The sequence below is a fragment of the Balearica regulorum genome, chromosome 16 (genome assembly GCF_011004875.1).
Source record: "Balearica regulorum gibbericeps isolate bBalReg1 chromosome 16, bBalReg1.pri, whole genome shotgun sequence".
NCBI classification, from domain to species: Eukaryota; Metazoa; Chordata; class Aves; order Gruiformes; family Gruidae; genus Balearica; species Balearica regulorum.
In genome coordinates, this window is record NC_046199.1 from 1817695 (window position 1) to 1844464 (window position 26770).

The 26770-nt window shown below is 45.7% G+C and overlaps 1 protein-coding gene across 1 annotated transcript in view; it reads left to right on the forward strand.

Annotated features, from left to right (window-relative positions):
- Positions 1-975: 975 nt before the first annotated feature.
- The window catches only part of AHCY (adenosylhomocysteinase), a 28423-nt gene continuing 2628 nt past the window's right edge, over positions 976-26770 (forward strand). The window contains exons 1-9 of the mRNA XM_075769162.1: positions 976-1663; positions 3542-3732; positions 5850-5925; positions 7721-7873; positions 14237-14349; positions 17177-17384; positions 18221-18308; positions 19224-19341; positions 25096-25290. Coding sequence (XP_075625277.1) covers positions 1636-1663; positions 3542-3732; positions 5850-5925; positions 7721-7873; positions 14237-14349; positions 17177-17384; positions 18221-18308; positions 19224-19341; positions 25096-25290 — 1170 coding nt within the window. The 5' untranslated portion in view covers positions 976-1635. The remainder of the gene's footprint in view (positions 1664-3541; positions 3733-5849; positions 5926-7720; positions 7874-14236; positions 14350-17176; positions 17385-18220; positions 18309-19223; positions 19342-25095; positions 25291-26770) is intronic.

A 26770-nucleotide genomic window follows, 5' to 3' on the forward strand; every position in this document is an offset into this window, starting at 1 on the left:
TGTAGGGGTTGCTGTGGGTTAGTGCATAAAGACATTCACTGTAATTGACAAACTGATGATCAGGTTTGCTGGGGAGGCTGTGGACCTAATGCAAGGCACATTTGGAGCATTTTGTGGCCCTTAGGTCACGCTGTATAATGCAGGGCTGTCAGGAAGTTCCCTGTTTGTCGGCAGAGACAGGCGTGCAGGAGCACGCAGAAACTGCAGTCTGCCCACAATACAACCTCAGTGTCTCAGGTGAGTGGGTGGGGAACTGCCAGAGCCCAAATTCCTGTCCCGCTGCTGCAAGCCAGTGCATTCGAGCTGTGACAAAAAGTTTGTCGGTGGTGTAAACCAATTGAAGCATGACTGACTTAAATGAATGTGTCCCAGGGGAATGGACATGCTACTCCTTTGGGCACCTTTTGATTTACAGATCTGCTTGGTGGTGTATCAGGTGTGCCGGTGCACCTGTAGCACTCTCAGTATCAAAGACAACTGTCACCACTGGCACGTGTACTGGCTGTAGGGCTACAGGTTTCCTACTGGGACTTCTGTGTTTCTATGTAGACTGTTCACTGTGGCACTGGTCACTGAAGATCAGCTGCTGCTCAGGTAACAAATATTGAACTTCATTTATGGGGAGCACTGTCAGCTGGGGTGTTGGGGTGAAGTCTGCACTGAGAATTATTTCAAACTTTGCAAAATAATTGAGAATTTCTGGGTAAGTATAAGGAAATCCTCACTTTTAAACATTACACAGATAAAAGAGGAGGTATGTAACACCCTGGTTGCAGAATTCTCTCCAGTTTATGACTGAGGCTTATGACAAATGTATTTCAGATGTGAGAACAGGAACGAATGTGTGTGTGACCCCCAGACAAGGCTGCAGCAGGGCTCTGCCTCCTGCGCGTGCCGCGGGCATTGGCTGTGGCCAGGGGCAGGGGCCGGAGGGCCTGCCTGCTCCGTGCCTGCCCTGCACCTGGCAAACCCGCCGCAGCCTGGGAAGCAGAACAGGCCGCAGCCAAGTCCAAGGTCCAGGCAGACAGAGGGACTCTTTGCGCCGCACCTCAGCCCTGTCTGCGTGGCATCTCAGAGGCGCACTGCCCTGCCTCGCAGGCCTGGCTGGCTTGAGTTGTGCGCTGCCCTCGGCATTGCTGCAGCCCAGGGCCCGTACGCCACAGAGTAACTGCTTACTCTAAGGAACCCGTGGGATCCTGCGGGGAACCTGCCGGGACAGCAGGCTGGGCCGCGCTGCCTGGTCAGTGCCCGCAGCGGCTCCACGGCCGGCTCTGGTGCTGGGACCAGCGCCTGTCCCGGCACCGGCGGTGCTGGGTGGTAGGGCCGCTCCAGGACCCCGCGTGGGTCTGGGGCTCACTCTGGTCCCGGGGGCAGAGAAGGCCTCTGGAGCCCACTGCGCTACCGCGGGCGGGGGCAGCTTCTGAGCACAGCCCAGGCACCTGGGCCTCCGCGGCCCTCTCTGCCCGCGGGGAAGCCGGAGAACCGGGGGCCGGCGAGGCGGGGGGCGGCAAGCCGGGCCCCAGCGCGCACGTGCCGGCGCAGCCCCGCCCCGCAGGCGGTGGCACCGCCTCTACTTAAAGCGCGCTCGGGGCCAGCGCTGCCTCCTCCGGCTGCCGCCGCCCGCGCCCAGCCAGCATGTCGGACAGGCTGCCGTACAAAGTGGGTGAGTGAGTGCGAGCCGCGGGCCCGGCCCGGCCCGTCCCGTCTCCGCGGGGCTCTGGCGGCTCCGCCGCGGCCCGGTGCGCGGAGCCCGGCCCGCTGCGGCGGGATTGCAGGGCCCGGCCGCGGAGCGCAGCGAGAGTTCCGCGGCCCCGGTACCGCGGCTGGATGCGGCCGCGGGGGGGAAGATGGCAGCTGCCTGTTCGCAGTGGCGCCGCGGGGAGCGCGGGGCGGGCAGGGGAACCAAGCCTGAACCCCCCGCACCCCCCAACCTCCTTGCTGTGGTGCAGGGCTGCGTTCGCGCCCGTGCTGCTGGAATACCCGCGGGGGGGAGGCGGAGGGGGTCCCTCGGGGCTGCACCGACTCTCTGAAGCCGCTGCCGCTTTCCGCAGCGCGGCACGAGTGGGGTTCCCACCCGCGGCTTTGCTGATCTCCCGCCCCGGAGCCCACGGCGCGGGGGAGCCCGGCTGCCCCGTCCCCAGACCTTGTCCTGCCCGCCAGAGGCCCTTGGCTGGGGACAGGCTTTCACCCGGAACGTGGAAGTGTCTTTAAATCTGGGACCTGCCGTTACACGTTTCCCTAAAGATTTTGGGAGTGGTTCCGTAGACCTGAAACACCACAAACCCTCTAATTTTTATAAAGAGTTGAGTATTCTTTGAAGGCTAAATTCCAAGTGAAGAATGTTAGTCTATAAGGCTCAGATTAATAAATAATTTACCTTGGAGGCTATGAGCCTAAAATACCACAGGGGATTTTTTTAAGCAGTCCTGGTAAAACTACCGAGCCCTTAGGAGGGGTAAGATTCAAGACCCCTCTCTTGTTACAGTTGTTTCCATGGTCCTTCCATTGCCCTGGTTTTTTTCAGTCCCCCGCTGGTGTAAAGGCTGTGCACCAGTCAGCTAAAGCAAAGGCAACGGCTCAGTGGCCCCTAGGCTTCGTTCTGGAGCAAAATGCAATTAGCTTGTCTGTATTAAACGCTGCAGTCTGACTCGGGTCCTAGTGTTCAAGTGCTGTAAATGGCCTGTGTTCACTAGGTAGGTGAAAGAAAAGTATCTGACCATGTTCTTAAGTGAAATGGTAATCTTCTGAAACCTCCTCTGAAAGAGCTAACTGAGTAAGAGGTGTTGGGCGATACCACAAAGCGATGCGTCGAGGCGTTAGCTGTTTGACCCTTGTCTTTTTAACGCTAGAGTCTGACATCCTTAGTGACTGCAGTATTTTCTACCCCAAGCTAGCCTGTCAGAAGTATCTTTTGTCCAATTTTTGCTGAACTTTTCTACTATAGATCCTTTTTACAAAGGCAGAAGTAGAATTGTAAACTAAGGTAGTTATGGTGCCTTGAAAACAAGCTTTGTGGATCCAAGGGGTAGGAACCCTGCAGCTTAGCTTGTAAGAGGGGGAGCTGGGCAGAGCGCCTGCTGCGCTTGGCAGGGAGCACGCGATGTGTGTTCTCATGTGGGGAAGCTGTGGCCGTACAGCCAACACCCCCCACACGCAAGTCTTAGTACTGCGAAAGTAAATCTCCAGGAAGCGTCAGACCCTTGGGCAGTATCTGTAAGGAGGAACGCTTAAGGCTGGGGCTTAACTGAATTAATGAGCCTCAGGATGTCTGCACACTAAATCGTTCAATTAATATGCTCATACAAAAGCACACTTTTCAGAGGTGCGGTTAGGTTTGGTCTAAACTTGTTGAAAGCCTGTGTACCATAGTAAAAAAGCAGGGAGTAGCTGGAATAGGGTCCATCTTTCCCCCTACTCTCTCCCAGCTGTTGCTGGATGTTCAGTTCAGCTGTTTTCAGGCCGATGCCTATCCACAAGCGTGTGAACAGATACTGAGGTCTCAGCTATTTAAACTCTGACACCTGTCCTCTTTCTCTTGCAGCTGACATCAGCCTTGCAGACTGGGGTCGCAAGGCCATTGAGATTGCGGAGAATGAGATGCCAGGGCTGATGAAGATGCGGGAGATGTATGCTGCATCAAAGCCGCTGAAAGGTGCACGTATTGCCGGTTGCCTTCATATGACTGTGCAGACGGCCGTTCTCATAGAGACCCTTATAGAGCTGGGAGCTGAGGTAAAGTGTCTCTGAATTTCTCCTTCAGCGGGCTCTTAGGTAACGCTCTGCCTGTGGTGCTGCTGCTTATATAATTACCTTAGGGCATCCTGGCAAATGTCTGTACTTGGAAGAGATCGCAGTCTCCAGGTGGATGGATTATGTCTTCTCTCCTTAAGCAAAATGCTTGTCACCTCTACTGCATGCACATTTGGGATGTGGTATGTGTCTTCCCTCTGGACAAGCTGCATCTTCATTAGTGCCTGTTTTGGGCTGGGTCGCTGGCTTCAGCAGCTCCGTCAGCTGTGTGTACGGCACCCGGAGCAGCAGTGCCGAAAGCTGCACCCACACGATCGTGTTGTGCTCAGGCATGCAGTGCTGTTGCTGGTAATGCTGAAGCTCTAGTGACTGCCTCCAGCACAGATTAGCCTGTGTTAAGAACCACACTGCACTGTGGTAAAGTCAGCAAAAACTGATAAAGCTTTCTGAGAGCTCACACTGACCCTTGAGCTGTGCAGGAAAACAGGGAGGCAGCGTGGTTCAGTGATTGAGGGCTGGGGACTCCACTGACTTTGAATTTATTGTGTGACTGTAGACCAGCTACCTTGGTCCACATTGAAGACTGAGATACTTAATAAGCCACTTCTTGCATTGTGTCCTCTGCCTGGTTTGCTGAATGATGTCCCACCATCACGGCTGAGTGTTCACCGGACAGGGTGTGAGGAGAGCCAGGCATCTGAGCACAATCCACGTAGCTTGCGTGCTGAGCAGGGAGCTGGCTGGAACTTGATGACCGATGATGTTAAGTATGTACGTGATCTGAAGTTCCTTCCTCCTGAAGTTTAGCTGCCCGAACTCAGGCTGCCCAGAGGTGCCCTATATGGGATCGCTCCCTGGGAATGGTTAAAGGAGTTGAGCGGTGTCATGCTGATCAAAAGGCGCTGGGAGAAGGGGAAGCTTTCTCTGTAGCAGCTAAGGCATTTCCTCAAAAAGTGGAGGGGGTAGGTTTAGACAGCATGCCAGGTCAGCCTGGGCAAGGTACGTGCTGTTGTGCAGGTGTTCTTCAGCCTGTTCAGAGCTGTTCCACGGTTGCAAATGGTGCAATGCTGAAGGAGAGCTTTGATGTGGAGGTACAGTCCTGGCTTTATTCCAGCTACTCTGTGTATAAAACTCTCGTCCCTCCACAAGATTTAAAAGAAAGCAGTGCTTAAGGTCATGAATTCAGTTTTCTTGTGCTCCTTCCAGGTGTGTGTTCACTGACAAGTGTTGGTTGTGTGGGCTCAGATGAGGTGCTTCCTACTGCAGCCCTTACTTTGAAGTGTCAATTCTTGACAAAATGGGATGAGTATTTGAAAACAGGCTGAAGGTTTATGCCTTATTGCCCTCTCTCCTCAAGGTCTGTTACAAGTAAGTGTGCAAATACCTGCCAGTCAGCCCCGTAGGGAGCAGAGTCAGAACTTGTGTGTGGCTCTGGGATGTGCGATGGATTCTGTGCCCGCTGGGGAGCTGCAGTAGGTATGCGGATACTTTTCTGTGCAACTCAGCAACACGCTGTTGCTTTTCTAGGTGCCTGAGCCTAGTTATGAAATCTGTGTGGAAAACACTTAGCTGGAAAAGCTTCTATGACTGGAGCACAGAGTGGGAGTTGGGTGAGCATAATCTTGGAGAATGCCTCTTGATCAAGTGTAGTTTTTCAGCTCCATTTCTGACTCTTCTGAGTGCCAGCAGGTGTGTTGCTGCATGTCCATATTCCTAAGTGGACACTTGCTGTGTGGCTGTTCTGAAAATCTGAACTTTATTGACCAAAATGTTCTAAACCTACCCTACTGTGTACTTCCTGAAGATCTATAGCTGAATGTATGCTCTGGCTGGCTGGCAGAAGCTCTCGTGAGTAGTGGGATGGCCGAGTATGTGGCACAGCTAAAGCTCCATTACATTCACTCCCAAAGTGACATTATTTTCCCTGGCCTAGTCAGATAATTAGTTTTCACCTTAGCTTTGCAGAGCTACTGAGAAAGGCAGGAATCTGCGCTAATATGCCTTTCTGCTCTTGCTCCCTTTTTAACTCCCGTGTCTGGAAGAGAGTGCCTCGTATCTCGGAACTTTGTTCAGCAAACAAAACTTGGGTTGTTTTCCAGGTACAATGGTCAAGCTGCAACATTTTCTCCACTCAGGACCATGCTGCAGCTGCTATTGCAAAAGCTGGTATCCCTGGTAAGTTGTCCGTGTTCTGATTTGGGGTGTACTGCCTGTTCTAGCTAAATCAAACTGTGTACAAATCAAGCTCTTCTGAACAAGCTTCAGGCTAGAAATAGCCCATCAAAAGCAGTGTTACAAAACAGGACATTTGATTCAAGCTGCATTGCATCAGACTATGCATAAGCACTCCTGACAGTGTCTGGTGTTAGGCTATGAAAGAGCCTGGCTGTTTGTTACCAGCTTTAAGCCTGGTCATTAAGATGATTGAATGGGCTGGGTAATTAAATGGATTGGTGTGTAGGTGTGTGTAGATGGAGGTGTTTGGTGCTTTCCAGCAAGCTTGGTGCTAAATAGGGGTTGGGGAAGGGATATTAACTGCAGAGTGCCCTGCTACAGTGACACGGTTAATACTCAAGATATTTTAAGGCTAGAGCTAGGCCAGCTGCTTTGCTGCCTAATATCCCTGAAGCAGTTTATCAGGATGCTGCTGTTTTGTTACCATCACCTTCCAATAAAGAGCAATTCCTTGTGGATCAGTATGAATACATTAAGCTGTCTGCTGTGTTGCTCAGATTAAGCACATACAGTCCTCATTACTCTGTGCTGGGAACTACGTGGCCTGAGCCTGGATGTTGGCAGAGGCTAAATCCGATTTCTGGCAGCCTGGTTCTCTGCTTTGGGAGGTGTCTTTCATTTCTGCTCGAAGTAGTTATTGCCACAAGTCTTTTCCCAGCTGTGGTCCATTCTAAGGTAAGAGAAGTAAGCAATCCCTTCGTCAGCAGGACTCTGATGTTAAGATATTGCCTTTCTCACTGCTCTCAACACCCAAAACTCAACCAAAGAGCAGTTTACTGGTGGAGTGTTTATCAAAATTTTTGACCTCTGCCCTTGGTATCATTGTTTTGTGGATGTTGCTCTTTTTGTTAATATTGCACTTCCCATACTGAATTTGAGACCTTGGAGGAATGCTGATCCTTTGGATGCAGTATGAGATACCAGTGCACATTTCTTCAGAAGGGGCAATTGCATGATTGGCTCTTCATGGCTGAAGAGTAAGTTTCCTGTGTAAACGGTGAAAACATGACAATTTAGCCAAATGTTGGGGTATATAAATCATGTGCCTAATATGTGTTTGAATGGGTGAGTCCCACTGAGGCTCAAGTATAGCATGAAGCCAGTACTGGAAAGGTAAAAATACTGCTAGATACAACATGCTAGTGGTTGCAGCATGTTGCTAATGGTAGATGCATATATATATATATAAAAGTATGTCGTAATAAGAGCAGACAAGGCACGGCAGCTTGGATTTTAGCACTATGCTAGAGACTAGAGTTTAAACTCAAAGTTACTGAAGAGTTTGTAGTCCGGTGCTTAGCTCATGCAAAAGTCTAGTCCCTCTTTTCTGCTGTGCTAGAAAATGCTGTTTATATATTTGTTTATATCAATATATCCAGTGGCTATTTCTAATTCCTGGTAACATAAACTGTATTAGGGGAGCAAGTGGGGTGTTGTGGATGTGAATCTGCTTTAGTTTCGTTTGCCTTCTTCCTCTTAACATGGAAGAAGAATGAGAGCAGTGAAATCTCAACATTTGATGAGGTTTGTGGCCTGGAACAGAAGGCAAAGTGATTTCACTTCTCATTCTGAGATCTCTTTTTTTCAATGCAAATGTCTTTTCTGGCCTGCAGGCACAGATAATCATCTGTCTGTTGGCTCTGCTGCTGAGAGCTGCTGCTGAAATCTTCCTTTGGCTACTTTACTACATGCTGAGTAAGAAACTGGCTAACTGTGTGTGTTTGTTCCCATGTAGTGTTTGCCTGGAAAGGAGAGACCGATGAGGAATATTTGTGGTGCATTGAGCAGACCCTCTACTTCAAGGACGGGCAGCCCCTCAACATGATTTTGGATGACGGTGGAGATCTCACCAACCTAGTTCATACCAAATACCCACAGCTCTTGAAAGGTGATTTCTATTTTGTTTTGTCAGGCGCAGCTCTGCTTGGGAGGCTGTTTAAGCAGTCTGTTTCTGCGGGAGTTCCCTGTTTGTGTGAAAGGAGTGGTGGAAGAGGGACAGGCATGTGCAAACAGGCTATGAGTCTATGAAAATTGCTTACAGTTCCAAGACCAGAATCTTTTACCTTCAGGAGCTGTTTCCATCTCTGCTTCGTAGTATATAAGCTGCAGTGACCTGTCCTTCTGGCCATCCTTACACAGTGCTCATTACCTGAGAATGACCAGTGGTGGTAGTGACTTGCCAAAAGCTTCCTGGAAATGGGCTGTGGTTTAGAATTGCTTAATGTCTGGTTGCAATTAATATTTTTAACATTAATGCTTTTTCTTCCCTGTCCTGTTAGTGCACCTCTGGATGAAGTCATGACCAGCTGTAGCCTTTCTTGGAAAGGGAACAGTTTTCTACCTTGTATAAACTACAGGGCATTAACTCATCCAGTTTGTCAGCAAAGATGCTGATGGAGCCAGGGTTGGGACTCTTCGACTTATTACCTTAGTGTAAGTTAGTGAAATGAAAACAGATCAGTGTGGTGTTGTTAGCACATGTTTATGTAAAAAGGTTATCTGATGGGAATTTGGCGTGGCCTGCAGTAGCAGGCTGATCTGTGCCTGGCAAGTATGAGATGTTCTCCTTAGCTCTGTGAGAGTCCATCATCTGTGTGCTGCAAGCCACAGATGCCCGATGCTGCTAAAGGGCATGTTTGATCTGGGATGGTGACATTGGATGGTGATATGGGCTGGAAAGTCAACTGATGCAGTGGGGTGTGCTGATGTTCATTCTTGGTCCGTAGAGGTGAGGTTGCTGTAGAAGCCTGCTCCTCTGACTCTTGCACTGCTTTAAGAGGAAGCTATGGGGAAAAAATCTGAAGGTGGTGGGCTGTGTGAGGGGCTGCTCCCCATCCACATGCTCCTGTGGGTAGGGGTGCCCAAGGAAGAGAGGGAACTTCTTCTGTGTGACAGGCCTCACTTGCTCCTTCATCCTCAACTTATGTCGTTAGTAATCCAACAGTCAATGTCTTTGTGTTAATTAAACTGTAATGAGAGGTTTTCATTGGTGTCTGCTCAGCCATGCTGGGATCCCCTCTCTTCTGTCAAAGGTATCTTGCTTCCTAGATTGCCTCTGATGTTCATGACCTCTTGCTTTCCTGCCGTTTGATGCCAAGGAATACCACAGTTGATCATGCCTCCCTGTCTTCCTGGCGTTGTCAGAGGCTAAAACATGCATTTTCCATGTTCATCATCTTTGTTTTGCAGGGGGGTTTCCCTGCCACATGCATACAACACCTCAGCTGGTGTCCCTCTTCCTGCGGGTCCTTGTGCTGAACTCCTTTCACACTTCCAGCCCTCCTGCTGTCTGCTTCTTTCTCCCCTCCAGCCCTTTGCTCCCTCTTACTTGTGCTCCTGGTGGGGAAGGAACCAGTATGGTACGGTGTGGTAGGGCAATGGCTGTTCAACTGTGTCCTGTCTTGGCATCCACCTCTAGTCTGCCATTGATAAGACATCCTTACCGCCTGGGGTTGCTTCCTAAATTCATAGGAATGGCTCTTCCACTGGCTTTTTAAAGAGTCTAGGCAGGATGCCGTACCTGTCAACGTTTCCCTTGCCAAAATGTGTGTGTATCTGCACTGACTGTAGTTGCAAACCCTCCTTGCAGTGGTTCAGTAAAATATTTAACTGATCTCTGTGGAGGGTGACAGAACTTGATCTGTTTTACCTTCCAGTCCATTGCTCCTTGGAAACTGCAGAACTTCCAGAAGGGACCCACTGACTAGAGTCTTCATCTCATTTAACTGAGCTCTGTGCTTAGCCCTTTGCTGCAAAGGCTGCCTAAATGAAGCTGCTGAGCATCCATTTATTTGTATCTTGGAGTTAAGAGGTTAATATATCCTAAAGACTAGTGGTGGGTGATATTTGATCTCTTTGGGGGAGAGGTAGGACAAGAGTAACATTAGCAGAGCAAGTACAGTGTGTGGAAAGACTGGATTGTGAGCGCAGGAGATGTTTTTGGCATGCAGCATCTGAAAGTGCCATTTAAAGGATGGACAAGTTTTCTGGGCTAATTTCAAAGGGAACTGTCTGTCTTCCATGCTTCAGCTATTTCTAATTTAGGCTGAAGCTAGTTCAGTCCTGGTGTGCAACTACAGTTGAAAATAGGGCTCATTCAAGTCTACTTCAACTAGGAGATGTATTAAATAGCTGCGTGGAAATGCTCAGCAAACTTTCCCTCTCCCTAATTGTGACTGCTGTTAGAGGGCAGAATGGCCTTTGTACTATTGGCTTATTCCACTAAACTAAATGCCTTTAAAACTGAGATAAATAAAGGTATGAGGGGGAAAACTAGAACCAAATAAAGGAGAAATCTGAGCTCGTGCAAGGGAGATCTCTGGCATCTGTGCAGAAGACTGTTGCTGAGAAAGGATGGAGAAGATTGGATCATTGTGATCCATTGATGCAGACTTGCTCATTGAGTAAGAAATAAAGGGGAGCAAAGCAGGTCTGAGTGTTTACCAGGGCTTTTTCCATTTATTTCAGTCTTTTACTTGCTGTAGGTCTTTCGCTGTTCTCCAGTCACTGAAGTCACTCAGGCATTGAAATGGAGCGGTGTAGGCAGCACCTCTTTTAGCAGAGTCACAAAGTAGTTTAGACCACCTGTAAATGTCACCTGGGGCAGCAGGCAGGTGGTCCCCAGGGCCGGGAAGCTGCTGGCGTGCATGATGTGAGGTTTGCTTAGTGCGATGTTAAAGACAATCTGCTGAGCTTGGAAACGTCAGCCTGGAGAGCTTTTGAAGGGTGACGAGCGTGTCTCGTAGTTGCCAGATAGATGAGAAGAGAGGGCAGGTTTGAACTGGAGGCTTCTGCCATGACCTCCCACAGATTCCCTTCACAAGGGGATGATCTAGGCAGTTGTGCTGGAAAATCGATACTTTTGGGACATTACTACAGATGCTATATTTTCCTGTGCACCAGGCAATGTTCTTTAAACTGTCCTGTCCCCTCCAAGCAAGCCCTACATATGTTAAAGCCTGAACACGGCCTTTCTGCAGGTAACCACGTGGGGAGTGTAGTTACCGAAGGCTCTGTGAGGTCTGTGGTGACAGACCTCTGTGGGGACAAATCAGCCTAAACGAGCTCCGTTTCCTTCTGGTGTTGGTGGTCTCATGTCCTTCGTGTGACAGAGTTGCTGGTGCTTCTGCCTGGTTGGCTGGGTCATAGTCCAACATCTTTCGAATGATATAAAAGATTACCTAAATAACTACTAACACTTTAATAAGATGGAGTTTATTTTAGCCTTCAAAACCAGTAAGTAATATATTGTTTGTTACCTTCATTATTTTTGGTAACATAATATTTTATCTTTATTTGGAGTTAAAACATGAGACCTATGTCTGTCTAAAATTACACTGAAACAAATTCAGTATTTTTGTTTTCCCAGTTTTTCCAACTAGTAATCAATTTTCCTTCAATAAATTGATGAACAAACATACCTACTTTCATGAAAAATTGCATGTGGAACAGTAAGAGCATGAAAACACGAGAATAATGCTTGTTCTTGTACCAGGTCTAATGGCTCTGTCTGCCTTAGACTCCATTGAGGCATCTGTGTGAATTCTGGTGTGAAAACCACTTTGAATCACACTTGGAGACTGAAACTGAAGTCCGTGTCCTTGGCTTGTGTAGCTCATCTAGCCTTAGGTCCGTTCCCGGGGGTTTTTAAGCAGGAGGGATGGGTTTGAAGCGGAACCGGTGTCTGTGCTGCGCTGCCCTGAGCGGGGGGGGCTGGATCACACCTCGCTGCCTGGAGCGGCACTGGGGGGGGCCGTGGGCAGCGGGCGCGGCGCTAGGGGGCGGTGTTGCGCCGCGGAGCGCGGGCCGGTTCCCCCCCCCCGCCCCTGCCGTGAGGAAGCGGCCGGGCCCGGGATTGGGGCTCCCGGCTGGGGGGTGCAGCGAGCTGCGCTTCCCGCGGGCTTCAGCCGCGAACTCCGGAGGTGATTTTAATAAGGCTTGTTCTTTCTCACTGAATTGAGCTGTGGTACAAATCTGGGGTTCCCCTTTCCTCCCTTTCACCCCCTTGTTGGGGGGTGACCTGAGCCCCTGGGTTCCTTGCTGTGGCTCTTGTTCCAGCTGGGCAGATGAAACCCAAAGGGTCGGGGCAAAACACCTGCCTGCCTTCCCTCCGGAGCCGTGCGCAGGAGGGTGCAGGTACGTGTGGCTCTGAAACATGCTCTGGCCTTCCTGCCCTCCGGTGCTCATGCAGGGACCTGGACTGGTCTCAAGGAGTCTCCCAGAGCCGGCGGGCCCCTCGGGTGGCTGAACATCTTCCTTTGTCCTCTGGGCAAAGCCAGCTGCTGAGCTGGAGGTGCTGATCTCCTTAGCCCTGCTCCTGTTCCCACTGTGGGCTGTGCTGATGCCGTTGCTCCCAACAGCGACAACTGCTCTGCGTGCTGTTCAGAGGTGATTCTCCAGTTATTCATCCTGTCTTCTGGGGAGGTAGTAACACTTGGACACTTCTCTTCGATACCCAGAATTAATGGAGTACATAAATAATTTTGGGGGATTTTGCTGGGCGTTATTGTTGTTGGTTCCCACTTGCCTGTGCCTAAAGTAATATTGGTGTGTGGGCTGTGGTCGAGGAGCCCTGCCGTTGCTGTTGCCTGGTAATCTTGAGCCAGTCCTTTGGCCTGTTTTGCCATTTCTGAAATAGGAAGGCTAGTGCTTACCTTTCTGAAATACTAGGAGGGCTGTGGATAGAGTGCGGATTTAAAAAAAAAAATATGTAGGAATTGGGAGTGATTCTATGTTATACAGTGAGGGAGAGGACTTAAGAAAAATGACATGAAAAGGAGCAATATTCCTGTCTGTTCATGTGCAATCATGTGGGGATAAGCTGGGCTGTCACCTGCTTCATCAGTAAAAGGGCCTGAACAGAACAATTTATGAATGTTGTTTATTTTTTGGTTTTTCTATCAAAATGACTGTAAAATTATTTTGCTTACAAGCATCCTTTCAATTTTATTCTGAGGTCAATGTGAGAGGTCGCTTGCCTGGAGGGGCAATATCTTCTCTGCATAAACCTCTGATGTACATATAACTCGGTATTCACTGTTCTCATACTTCCTCTTTTCTTGTGAATCTGAATTAGCTCCAAGTGCCACATGGATCTCGATAAAGAGATGTTGCTTGTGTTGGTGGTTTCAGCCTGATTTAGCAGAATTCCTCTATTTTCCACCAATAGTTCACATTTCAACAAAATAATTGCCTTGCAGTATGCCTCCAGTCCTTAAAGAACAAACATGATTACCATGTTCTCCACAGTGGAAATTCAGCCAGGCTGGATAGTTTCAGATTTATTCTGTCGTAAATGGTGTACCTCTTTGTGCATAGACTTTCCAAGTAATCAGGGCGTTGTCCAGTGTAGCAACTAGACAGTTTATATGCATTGAGGTATTATTGAGACGTGAGGGAGGAGAGATCCAGAAGTCACGTGCGGTGATGCCACTTCTAAACAATTGGCTGCTGTCAAAAGGTCCACAGAGAGTCAGGACCCTTAAAGTGGGGGGTGCCTTTACAGCTTTGGCTTTTTGGTGTAATGTGGAGCCAGGTAACCTCATGACAGTTCCTGTGTTATCAGGATCTTGGTCCGTCATTTGATGTTGATGTTTCTAGACAGTTGTTTGTCTCTGGTCTCTGCTTCCTGGACTGTTTTCAAACAAGGATATATTTGAAATAATGTTTTTTGATTGTGCTAGCAGTACCCATGCATTGAAGTTTTGTGTAGCTAGTGTCCAGATTTTTGGGGGGGGGGGGGGGGTTGGCTGTTTAGTCAGAGCTGAAGTTGATTACAGCAGGAGGATTGGGAATGGCAAACTGTATTTCTCTTTTTTTTTTTTTTTTTTTACTTTTTTAAGTTGATCCAAGTGTTTTAGATTTAAGTGTATCATCTCCTTTCAAGCCACCTTGCAAGAATGGACTAGGCTGTAGAAACATCACTGAGGTGAACATTTTTCCCTTTTTGCAGAAGAGGTGTTTTTGATCATTTAGTGAGATCTTTTCCTGATTCCTTGGTCTAGAGCTGGTCCCTTCCATTTTTTCCAAAGAATATTTTGTCCTGCTCTTTTAATTGCATTATGAGGGAAGAAATTGGTTTGAAGTTTCAAACTACTGTTTGAGGATCCAAATGAGGGTTCTCATCTCTTCCCTGCTTCCTGCAAAGGGTTTGTTTAACTTAGGCCCCTGGATGATGCTCCCAGCACCTGGATGAGTTGGTTTGCAGCAGCGTTAACTCCAACTAAGGTGAATCCTTTTATTCTCACCACAGGAATTAGAGGTATTTCAGAAGAGACAACCACTGGAGTTCATAACCTGTACAAGATGAAGGCCAATGGGACCCTGAAAGTGCCAGCTATCAACGTTAATGACTCTGTCACCAAGGTAATGCAGCTAGAGCTCTTCTGCTATGTTCTGCTATCTGACCAGTTTGGTGTTGGGATATTGTCATTCCCATGCAAGTATTCCTTCTCTTGCTGAGCTATTCTTGACCTAGTACTGAACAGATTTTCACCATATCCTTGACGTGAGCCTATGATGTCTCTAATGGGACGTGCTGTTGTAAATACCCTGTTTTCAGAATATCAAGGGCTTTTTTTTGTATGTAAGGATGTCCATTTTTCTGCATTTTAATAATGTGAGAACACCTTTGGAAATTGTGACTCCTGGGGTACAGTCAGTTCCTGCAGCAAGGGGCACGTCCTCACTCTGAGTAGCTTAAACACCACAGGTAGGTGGCAGGTACCAGCTGGAGAAGTGACCTACATGAGCTTCTTGATGTGATAAGTATGTCTGCGAGCAGCAATTGCAAAGAATAGGGCAGGAGGTATTTATTCCTTGCTTAGCTATATTCCTGCTTCCCGAGACAAATCCTGGTGAATTGAGAGATGAGGGGGAATGGTGTTTAAAGGGTGCTGGCGCTTTTTGGATGCGGATGAATTATAGTGGGAATTTCAGGCGTGCTTAAGGTTTATGCATCTAGATGTTTTTCAAATCTAGTTGCTAAATCTATTTCAAGTTGGCATGCTAACATTATCCTATTGGGCATGGCAGTTCTCACTGGCCTGCTTTCTCTCCAGTTTGCTACCTGCAGAATATTTCCTTTCTGCTCAGATGCATCTGGCATTTTTATTTCATATCTAGTGGGCTAGAATCCAGTTGATCTTGGAAAAAGCTTGTTTCTCTGCCTCCCTTTTCACCTAGATTTGTGCCTCCTGCATAATAACTATTAATACTGTTTAGTAGATTTGGAAATTCAGAAAAGAAAAGCTGCTTGAGTGGATTTGGGTTGAGCTCACTTTAGTGCCAAACAAGTGCTTATTTTCAAGTATTTATGTAGTAAAAGATTTTTACTAACCACAGTTACATGTCTCCAGGAAGACATGCAACTGAGCTGACAAATTGTGCTTTCCCACTTTGATAATTTCACTGGGTGCCAGGTTCCTATACTAGTATTTGGAGAGAGAAGGCAGGCAGCATCCAGTTCTGTTCTGATGTCTGCATCCGGCACTCTGCTCCTTGCCTGCATGGGAATGCACAGGCAGCTGGAAGGCTTTGATTGCAACTGGGGGATTGGGTGATGAGGAATCAAATCTAACCATGCTGTTTTCCTCCATAAGAAGGCTTATACCACAAGGAAAATGTGCTGGAGGACTAAAAAGAGGATTACCAACTGGCACTAGCTTTGGAATTTGAAGGATGGGAACAGAAATTTTCTGAAATATTAATGGCAAACGTGCCTGTGGTAAGAGTTACAGGCACTGGGTCAGGGACTTCTGTACCTGAAGTATAACTTCTTACACGTTAGTCCTGGGCCAGCTTCTGAGGCTGGGAGTGATATGCCACTATACCTCATAGCTTGCTCAGATAATGCATTGGAGTCATAGCTGCAACATTTGCATACATGGACTTTTCATTTTTTTACTACAAAAAACTTTACAGCTGTAAGCTTTAGACTGAGAACCAAACTGTAACATCATCTTACACATGCTAGATGGCACCAGCCATTGCTGCACGGTCGGTCCTGTTTGAAAGATCAGTGGTCCTACTCGCATCTACATGTGCAGACTTAAGATTGTTTATAGCAGACAGTGCTACCTGTGTTGAGTGAAAGCAAGAATGGCTGGTGACCTAAGGCTGTAGAAAGCACAGGGCAGGCTTTGAGACCAGAATTTTGCTGGGGGTGGTGAGTTATTTATATCCCTGCTTTGGGAAGCATGGCACAACTTGAGTAGCCAGTTTTTTTTTTAAATTCTTGGCTTCTGTAACTCTTCACATAATCAAATCTGTTTATACAGCCCATCTTCCTGGTCAAAACAAAGGGCCCAACGAGAAAAAGGGAATAGCATTACAAAAGTTAGTACAGCAATGTGTGTTTCTGAGTTTAGGAAGATGTTCAAGTGAATACTATTTGACACTTGAATTAGCAATTTCAGGCAATTTTTATTCGGAGGTTTGGCTGTTAAGCTCATGTGTTGAAGTTACAGTAGCAGGATGTGTGATGGGGCATTAGGAGATGAAATCCAGGGGTTCTTGGTTGCAGTGCCTGGTACGGTGAACGGCTACTTGCTGGTTTTTTCTAGATCTGAGCAGTGTTGAGGTCTGGCAGTGTTAGGGTAACTCTTCCTGGGGGGAAGATGCAATTTTGATCTTCCTGGGCTGCAGGAACCAATTTCTCACTGTCGATGTGGGCAATTTGCTACTTCTGCAGGAGGCATGTGTCTTGCAAAGATAAGAATATGTGCTAACCAACTGGCCAGATACTCTGCTGTGTGTTTTTGTCTACCTGTGGCTCTTGGTTCGGTTCATTGTCTGATAAACAGCAGCAGAGAACTGCTGAACATCTGGTTAAGGAACTTGGACCTACCTCTGCATGCAAGAATTATTTGTGCTTTTGCTTGATACAGTTTACCTCTAATCAAGCTTTTAACATGTCCAAGCCCTGGTCAGTAGACACAACATATTTATGACATGCTTCTCACCAGGGATGTGCTGAAGCCTGTATCTGGTATAACTATATAGGTTGAAACTGGTTCAACAAACACACCAAACCAGATTATCTTGTTCCCATCCCTCACTGTGGTTAAAGTATTTAGCTGACTGTCAGCCTCTTGGTTTTTAGTACTTGCGTGTAAGTCCATTTTGTTTCTCTAAGGAATTTTTACTTGAGTAACTTTCATCTGCTCTGAAACTGCTTCTTTTTCTTCCTCAGAGCAAGTTTGATAACCTTTATGGTTGCAGAGAGTCCCTCATCGATGGCATCAAACGTGCTACAGATGTCATGATTGCTGGAAAAGTAGCAGTCGTGGCAGGTTACGGTGATGTGGGCAAAGGCTGCGCTCAGGCCCTGCGGAGCTTTGGAGCCAGAGTCATCATCACTGAAATCGATCCCATCAACGCACTGCAGGCAGCCATGGAAGGTGAGAACTGAAGGAGATGCAGAAATTAATGTATCTGATGGGGGACTTTGCATGTCAGTGTAGAGCAATAAATAATAGTTGGCCAAGAAAGTTTGAGTGCATTTCAGCTCTGTCCCTGTTGAGGTAGGTAGAGGTGATGCCAGTTTAACTGTAGGAATTCTTTCCTTACAGTTAGGGAAGGAGTTAACTAGTAGAGCCTTGAAGTTATGTTTGGAGTTGAGGATATAGAGACCATAGTGGGATAAAGTTCCTGTTTCCTAACGCTATAAGCCTGGCTCTGAATCGGTTCATTACCTTCAAGCTGTGCAACTCTAACCTCCAGTGTGGCTTAAGACTTCACTAAAATATCTCCACAATAAAACACCAGTAAATGTTTTTGGAGAGCAATGCCATGCTCTCTGCCTTTCCAGCTGTGCTGACGGCACGCTCTGGAAGCCGTGCTCCTTCTCTTCTGTGGGTGCCTCCTGTAACTATGCTTCTTGGTTCCAGTTTATCCCATTTCTGTTCATACCTGACAAGAACCTGCAGGTGTTGTGGGTGCATTTTCCTTTGCAAACTTGAATCTAGTATGAGTGCTGTGCCAGGTACTATGTCTGTGGGCATAAGACACTGAATATATAGATCTACAGATTGGAAATGGGTGAGGGATAGATACTTTCATACTATCTTGGTATTTACTAAGACAAGTATGCCTGCTACGTTCATCCTCCCCAGCTCAGGTGGTGGCACAGGCTTCTCTTATTCTTTCTCTGCACTTTTTGGCTTGTAATATTGTAGCCCAGTTTTTAATAAGTGTGCTGGTGGTTGGCTAGAGGAGTAACTTTTTCTCTTTTCAGGTTATGAAGTTACGACCATGGAGGAGGCCTGCAAAGAAGGCAATATCTTTGTTACCACCACTGGCTGCACTGACATTGTTCAGGGCAGGTATGGTCTAGCCACTTGCTTTAGTGAAAGCGTACTTGTACAGTTAGATTTTTTTTTAAATACAATCATAACTTGTCAGCAGTATGGTGAGGGTTAGCACACAGTCTAATTTCTGGACATCAGAATTTAGCATCAATTTAGTGAGACACTGGGGCATTGGTTTTTCAGTTCTGTTGGATGTTGCCACCTTGCAACTGTTCCTGTTTTACAGCATGTAATGATGGAGAAACAAAAGGCGTAGATGGATAGATTCTCATTTGGAGAATGAGAGCATCAGGGCTAAATTCTGTGTTAGGACAGATAAATGTGAAGAGAAGAGGAGATAAGTAAAGGTTGAAGTGATTCCATCTGTGAGTACGCATAGCAGACTTGAAACTAGCCTGTTCTCAAACTACCCTGCAGTTTTTGTAATTGCTTCTTGATCTCATTTTATAGCCCCTCCACTCTACACAAACTCACTTCGATCTTTGCCATTATGATTGTACATGTTGTAGTGGAAGATCAGATTAAGTGGGAGGAGATAAGGCCATTGGTCTCTAGAAATGTAAAACTGCTGGAAACTTTAAAGTCATGAAGAAAACTATTTCTTCTGTGTAGGAAAGAGAATAACTGGAGGTGTTTCAGTTTTGACCAATTAAACAAAATAGTTTTACTTTCCTACTGGGAAAATATTTTCTCTCCAATAACCTCTTATATTCTTGGGAAGTGTCCTTCCCTAGAAGCTTGAGAGTTTTTTCCAGTAGACTTCACATGCCTTGAAGATTACCAGACCCACACATCTTGTGAGAATCAAATGCAGTCAGTGAGCCAGGTGTTTGTCATTTCTCTTTGAGCAGAGCTATGGACCAGAGCATCTTCTGGTGCTGAAGAAAAATTTTTTTGTGCATTAAATTTTGATATAATTTTTTTTTGCAGGCACTTTGAGCAGATGAAGGATGATTCCATAGTGTGTAATATTGGCCATTTTGATGTGGAAGTTGATGCAAAGTGGTTGAATGAAAATGCAGTAGAGGCGGTGAATGTAAAACCTCAGGTGAGACAGCCCTTGCAGAAGCTCTCCTGCTAGAAAGAAGCAATAGCTACTCCATGTCTGTTTCCAGAAAGGCGGGTATTTCTCTTCAGGTCCTTTGTGTTTCTAGCTTTCTTGGAAGCCAGTGTTGCTGTGGGCTGATCAGAATGGAGATTCTGCTCTGCCTTGTGTTGGTGTTAAAGCAATTGGTTCCAGTCAGTGCCCAAGTGTACAGTGTGGTCTCTGGCGAGAGGTGCCTGGTATGGGTTCTCCATGTGTTCCTACTTCCTTGACAAACAGGAGCCTACCCCTTAGTGGTGGCGATGTAGACAATTGCATTAAGTTCATCCCATGCAGGAAGTCAGCATTGTTTGGGGTATGGTGAGGATGTATGGAAATGTGCTTTCTTTGTTAGCCCCAGCTGAAAACAATGCCATAAATCACTTTCAAAAAGCCAGGTAGGTAACGAATACCCAACAGACCATTAGATTCTTAACACACAACAGACCATTCTTAAGAACAGCACCCATAGATTGCCTGGTGGCTGATCTGAATTTCCTGTTGGGAAGCTGCTTGCTCATGTACTGTTCTGTACCACCAGAACAATCTTGGTCCTGGTGCAGGGTGCCAGGATTAGAGTGAATCTCAAGGGAATGTCTTCTAGGATTCTGTCAAGGTTTGAAAAAATTCACACCTCTGTTTTCAAAGCAATTTTTTTTACTCAGAGATTTGAAGCCTCAGGAAAGCCTATCTGGAGCTCTGCCAAAGTCAGACTTCTTTTCCAGACTTAGTGGGTTCATTTTAGAAACTTGTATAGACCAGAAGTCTATGCGTGGGCAGAAAAGGCAGCATGTTTTATCCTTGCTCAGCTTGCGTTCCCACTGTGTATTTACTTCAAGCTATGGCTGTAGCTACACAGGAAAATAGGGATCTAAAAATTTCAGCTTTTTAGCTGTCTCCTGAAGCAGAGAAACAAAACAAAACTAAGTTAAAACTGGTTCGTAACACGCATAGTGAGGGAGAGCATCACATAAAGCAAACCAGGCTTTGCCTGACTTGGCATGGGACTTCTAGTTACCTTTTAAAGAGGGAGTGTGCTTGTTGATAGAAAACCTGTCTCAGAATCCTGCTACATTTTTAAAAACACCACACCCAAACATATGTCTTAGTAGATCTCAATCTGCCCTTCCAATTTTCATAACTCTCTGGTGGCTTATTAGCCACCCACATCAAACTCTAAGCCACCAAACTCTATTAGCCACCCACTCATCAAACACTAAGCAGGTGCAAGAGTCTTTTCAGTATCCTGTTTGCTGTTGGGACACTGAATGTGGGCTCAACTAGGTATGAAGTTGTACCCTCAAGTTCTCACTACGTTCAAGTATGTTCTTGCCCATGACCTTAGTGTGGAGCTGACTTTGCTCAACAGCTCTTGTCCTAGAGCTGCCTGCAGCTAGCTGCTTGCTTTCTGGTAGCTTGGGTTTTAAAATTAAAACTGGGACTACTCAAAAAGTAAACATTGTTGAAGGCTAAGTTGGATGTTAATATGATAACATACAAACTACCTGCACATGGCCATTCAATGTGGCTCTTAAAGTCCATATAAAAAATTGTGTCACTGTTGGCAGAAGTGTAGTCCTTTTATCTTTATATACTCTGTATTGAAGGAGCTAGTCTGTCACAGATGTTCTGGTCGCAATGAGATGCAGTCTAGAGCAAGGTATGAAAACTGTAACAAGTTTCTGGTTAAAACAATAATATTACCTTTTCAAAAAGATGGAATTAGGGTCAAGGTTGTCCATATGGTTTAATGCTGAAGACCTCCCTCCTATTGTGAATGTATCTGATCTGTTACATAAACTGCTGCTGTTGCAAGCAGGATGTTCAGAGTGACCCAGAGGATACCTGCTTACAGAGCAAAAGCTGTGAAAATAGCTACCCAGCATGCAGTGGGTGCCATAAGTGTGTTTGCTTAAAAGTCATTAGCTGAAGTTTTTAAAAGGGGTCTCTCAGAGCCCTGAGTAGACCACCTCTGTCTCAGTGTGATGCACAGAGAGCTGAAGCTCAGAGGATTCACTGGGGGAAATAGCACTTTACCCTTGGGCTGTTCTTGTACTTTTCCTTATCCATCTACTAGTTACCACTGGAGATGGGATGTACCTGGAGGTAAATCTGATCTTATGTGGCCATTCCATATGTTTAAAGCTTTACTGAAGTGAGGATGGCCTATAGATGTGTACGTTGCCAAGCCCAATAAAAGCTGGTCTATGACTCAGGTTAGTACTTGGTTTTGTTGACTTCTAGCAGTGAATCTGAAGCACTGTTAACTAGTTTGAATCTCCAGTTGGATTCTGTTATTGTTGTATTTAATGCTCTGTGTATCTACACTGTGCTAGTGGTATAGCCCTATGCTCCATTTTGTGTCTGTTCAGATTTCTTGTCCCTAAAGACTTCAGACCTGCGTGACAAGGTAAGGAGGTACCTGCTGAGCGGGTGTTGCGTGAACAACTTCTGCTGTGAAAAAGCTTCATTATTAATTTTCATTCTCTGTGCCTGGCTGCCATGGTGGCTGGGCAATTGAGCACGAGTGGACTAATACACATCCTAAAAATTTACTCATTTCAAAAGGGGCAAAGGCAAGACTGGGAGCCAAAATGTGACTTTAGAGCCCTAAATTCCATGGTTGAAACAAAGTAAAAGGCATTGACTAGAAATTTGAATTGTTTAACTCTTCCAGGTCATGCATTAACTTTAGGTTTAGAACCAAGCTCCCAGGAGGCATCCCGCAGCTCCTGCCCCTCACCACCTGCATGGGAATTCATCTGCATGTGTTGGGACCTTTCTCAGGCCAGTAGTGATGAGTCATTACAATAATTGATGGAATTGCTCTTATACTCAAATCTGGGAAGGAAATTATCAGGCCATTGCTGGTTTCTCAGGCTTCTTGCTCAAATTCATTAAAGGGACATTTCGGTAGTCATCTTATACCAAGTCTTGGGCGCCTAAAGGGGATGTCAGTCCTGTGTTAAGTGTGAGGTCTTGCACTTATCCTTAGAAAAACACGTTTTTTCGCATCGATGTTCTGGGTGTAGTATCCTATGTTTTTTAATACCAAGTACTAACTTGCTAAATAGTCAAATTTTTACTAAGACCTGGCAGATTTTTTCTATATCCTGTAGCAGGGAGGGGAATATAGTACAAGAGCAAAAATCTCTCACCTCCTGTGAAAACATCTGTCTCTTGATCAGAGGATTAATACCAGAGCTGAGGGTTGCTACACCTCAGCTAGAGGTACAGAGCAATTAAAAGTGCCCAACACAGAGGTTTTCAGTACCGTATGGTCTCCATTTACAGGTGGTGAGCTGGTGTAAGAAATGTTTAATATCTGGGAAAGGAAAATGTCTTATTGTGACATTCTGACCTATCTGTTGCTTTCAAAGTACAGTTAAGGAGGAAATAGGCTTATTACTAAAAAGCTGGCAGGTTGTTTTGAATATGAGTTTGCATTGCAGTCCTGCTCAGCTGCCTTATCAGAGACTGATGGGTAACATCAACTCCAGAGGGGAAGGAAAGGTCAGGGTGAGATCGATGAAATTTGGCTCTGAAAATATTTATGTATTGTGCTGTGGAGGGAAGTGCAAAGCAGCCAGAAGGTCCAGAGCAGGCTAAATGCTGATGGGGAAAGGGAGGAGGCATTTGTATAGGTATGGAGATGAACCTAATGCTTGGATAACCTGAATTCTTCTAGCAATTTCATATGAATCAGCCTGTTTATCTGCCCATAGATGAGATGTGTTTCCGCAGTACTGACTTAAGCTTCTGCTGGTACTACTACTTTTTTGCGTTTATTTCTGTGCAAAGACATAAATTTGCATTTTCTGCATTACCCTGTGCATTGAATAAGTCATGTCAGCAGATTGCTGAAGCTACGTGATTCTATGCACAAGCGAGCAGCTGTCCAGGTGCAAGTTGTGTGGATATTATATGGATATAATATTATGACACCTAAACCACATGATTCAGACTTCAAAATTGAAATGCTGTTTAACTGCTACCTTGTTTAATCGGTAAATATAATTATTTATATTTAATATAAATAATATTCTAGCTGTTCTCAGGGTTTTTAGTGTTCTGCCTTCTGGCTGCTTTCTTCTTTGTTTCATTACTTCCTGCTGTAATCTTATAGCCCATATGGCATATTTTGGGTGGACTGAGCACTGTCACTGGTGGTCTACAATGGAGAGTCAGCATCCATAAGAAATATTGCAACTGCTCAGTGCAGTGAATTCTTACTAACCCTAACTTCCTGTACTGCTCTTGGATAGGAGATATTAAGAATGATATTAGGGCTTCTGTTTGAGGTGGTTACTGTCTGCTTATGTTGTGCTGAAAACATAATAATCTCTTATATGAACCCAAGGAGTAGAAAATAGTGCTGTAATTGAAGCATAGCTGGGGAAGACAGGTGGAGGTGTAAACCCTGCTCTGAAAACAATATACCTGTTCTAATAAATACCTGTTCTAATAAAATGGTTTCTATTGGTTTACTTTTTACATCTCTGCTAAGGACCTGCACAAAGATGTTTTTTCAGAAGATAGTATTGTTACAGTTAAAGCTTCATCCCACGTGGCTTAACTTACAGGTCAATTTAGGAATGAAACTGAGAACGATGTGTGTTTTGCTTCATATAAAATAACTTTTGAGACTAAAAATATAAGTACACCTGTGGGGAGGGACTCTTGTAGGTCTTTCATAGTTGTTGTTCTATGATGGCATAAGATAAATGGACTTGTCTAAAGCATTAGCCTTTGTCAAAGTTGGTTGTTGATTATCTTTTAAGTCTTTCCAAAGATTTGATTTACTCACACGTGATTGGTGTGACATGAGCAACAAACACCAGTGAATACTGAATATTCTTGTAACTTCTAGGCCATATTGGTGTTTCGTTCTGGGCTTTAATACTGAAATCTCTTAGAGGGCTGAAGACAAGGGAGATCAGAGCTAGTGACTGGTGGAAAGGAGAAACAGCGTTAAGTTTAACACTGCAGGAGCCCAATCTGGCCCAGACAGTTGAGGCAGATATTAATTGGCATTACCTTCGAATTGTGTGGGACTCTCATATAGCTGAAGAGCCATCTCCTTAGCGCATCTGAGACTTGATTTTGTGTGTAAAGTCCTGTTGCCCCCAGCATAGCTTGGAAATCAGTCTGAGTGGAGGACCATGTCTTTGGTCCCCCTGAGGGCAGAGGAGGGTACACCAGAAGCTAGGAGGACAGCTGTTTATTATGCTGTAAAGCAGTGACCTTATGGAAGTGGGAAGAGTTACAGGGGAGCCATTTTAGCAGGCTGAGGACTCGGGCTCTTACCTCTGTGTTAGATGCAAAGGCTCGGGACTGTTACATGCAGAGGTGTTCCCTCTTCTCTTCTGTCTCTCCACACCAGTTGTTGCAATTAGGCATGTATGAACTGCATTTTACTGCTGGCAGCATGCTCCCCACCACAGCTGTCTGAGACAACATGCATGTGGAGAAACCAGAACCGGATAACTGGTTAAATATGAAGCAGATGCTAAGATTCATGTTGTGCAAAGTGCAGAATAGCTACAGGCTTTGCAAACACTGGCAGGGAATTGAGGGAGGGGTGTCTCGATTGTAATCAAAGTCTCTGTTGCAAGCCCACTGAATTGTTGATGTGGGAAGAAAGCCCACCAAGCTTTACATGATTTAAAATGCTCTCTTTACCCTGACATTGCACTGCTCTTCTGTTTTCCCACCCAGGTGGATCGCTATACTCTGAGGAATGGCCGTCATATTATACTGCTGGCAGAAGGTCGACTGGTCAACTTGGGCTGTGCCATGGGTCACCCGAGCTTTGTTATGAGCAACTCCTTCACCAACCAGGTGCTGGCACAGATCGAGCTGTGGACCAATAGTGACAAATACTCTGTTGGAGTCCATTTCCTGCCAAAGAAGGTGAGTTACAATAGCAGAAAGATGTAAGCTTGTAAGGAAGCCAACTCCAGATGTGATCGTGTAGATTTGGTTTGTTTGTGCTCGTGTTCATTTTCCTACTGAATGTTGTTGCAAGGAGTTTCTGTCCCTCAGTGAATGCTTGGCTTTGGTCATGCCCAGTCTGAAGTGGGCTGGTTTTTGTGGCTAACCTCTTGTTCAGAACTGGGACTTGTCTGTCACATGTGATAGGAACATCTAGTCACTTTTTGGCTTGACCTGGGGCTCTTACCTAAGGTGCTGGGAAGTCCTGTGCTGCGTCAGAGTAGTCAGGGAGCTTCTCCCAATCAACTTGTTCTTTCTGCTGAACGTCAGCATTCACGGCAAGCTTTCACTTGCCTATCCAGCAGCAAAGTCTTGTGGGGCAGAGTTGAAGCTGGAGTGAAACTAGGAATTGCTTTTACTATGGTTGATAGAGTCTGGGTCCCACTTATACCTGAGCAGAGCTTATCACAATCTGGTCCTAATAGTGTCACAAAATATTAATGACAGATTCCCTCAAGTTTCCCTTTAAACTTCTCTCTGCATTCTTTGTTCTTGGAAAAATCTGGATCGTGTCACAACTCACATTCTTTTTATAAAACTAACCTGGTTTTAATTTTCCAAAACAAGCCTGAGAATTTGAAATGGTGATTGAAAAAGATGCTGGAGTTCAGTCCCACTGCCTTTGGAATGCAACCAGGTGTGAAACTAAATGTGAAAGTACTTTTCATTTGGGAAGTAGAATGTGTATATTTGGGCTTGCTTATGAAGTGTTAAGCTTCCAAAACCATACGTTAGTGATCAAGCAAAGCATACCAGAAATACAATGTAGGAGTTGATCAGCAAGCTGACACTTAATCATCTTCAAAGAAAAAGCTTTGTTGATAATTCTCTTGAAAATGATAGTCCAATGTTGCTAATACAATGTAGCTTCATCCTCTTCCTGAATAACAATTTTTAGTAAGCATACTTGAACTGGAAGTGAGAAGTAATGCCCAGATCAGTTACTTACAAATGGAGTGGTGTGTTAGTGGATCATATGGCAGTGATCTTTTCAGGTTCATGTACTGTGACAAAATAGTCTTTTTACCCTCTGTGCTCCATACAGAACTTCAAAGAACAAAGCTGTTGCCTTGTCAGAACCAACAAAAGATGGGAAGAGCAGCTTTCTCTGATAATTTTCTGGCTAGTATTTTTCCTTGTTCTGTGTAGTAGCTTTCAGGTCCAAATGTAAAATTTAAGAATTACCAAGTACCTTACATCGCACTTTCTTTGACTGCAAGAATATTGCTTTGATCAGCTGTTACGAACATGCACACATTTCTGCAATGTGTGTTTGCAGAAATCTAGGTAAACTCGTGTCTGTGTTCTTGGCATGAAATCTGTCCATCCTTATGTTCAGCTATCTGATTTTAAGGTAAGAATGTCAGCTTACCTTTGTCTACATTTTTGTACTTTTTTA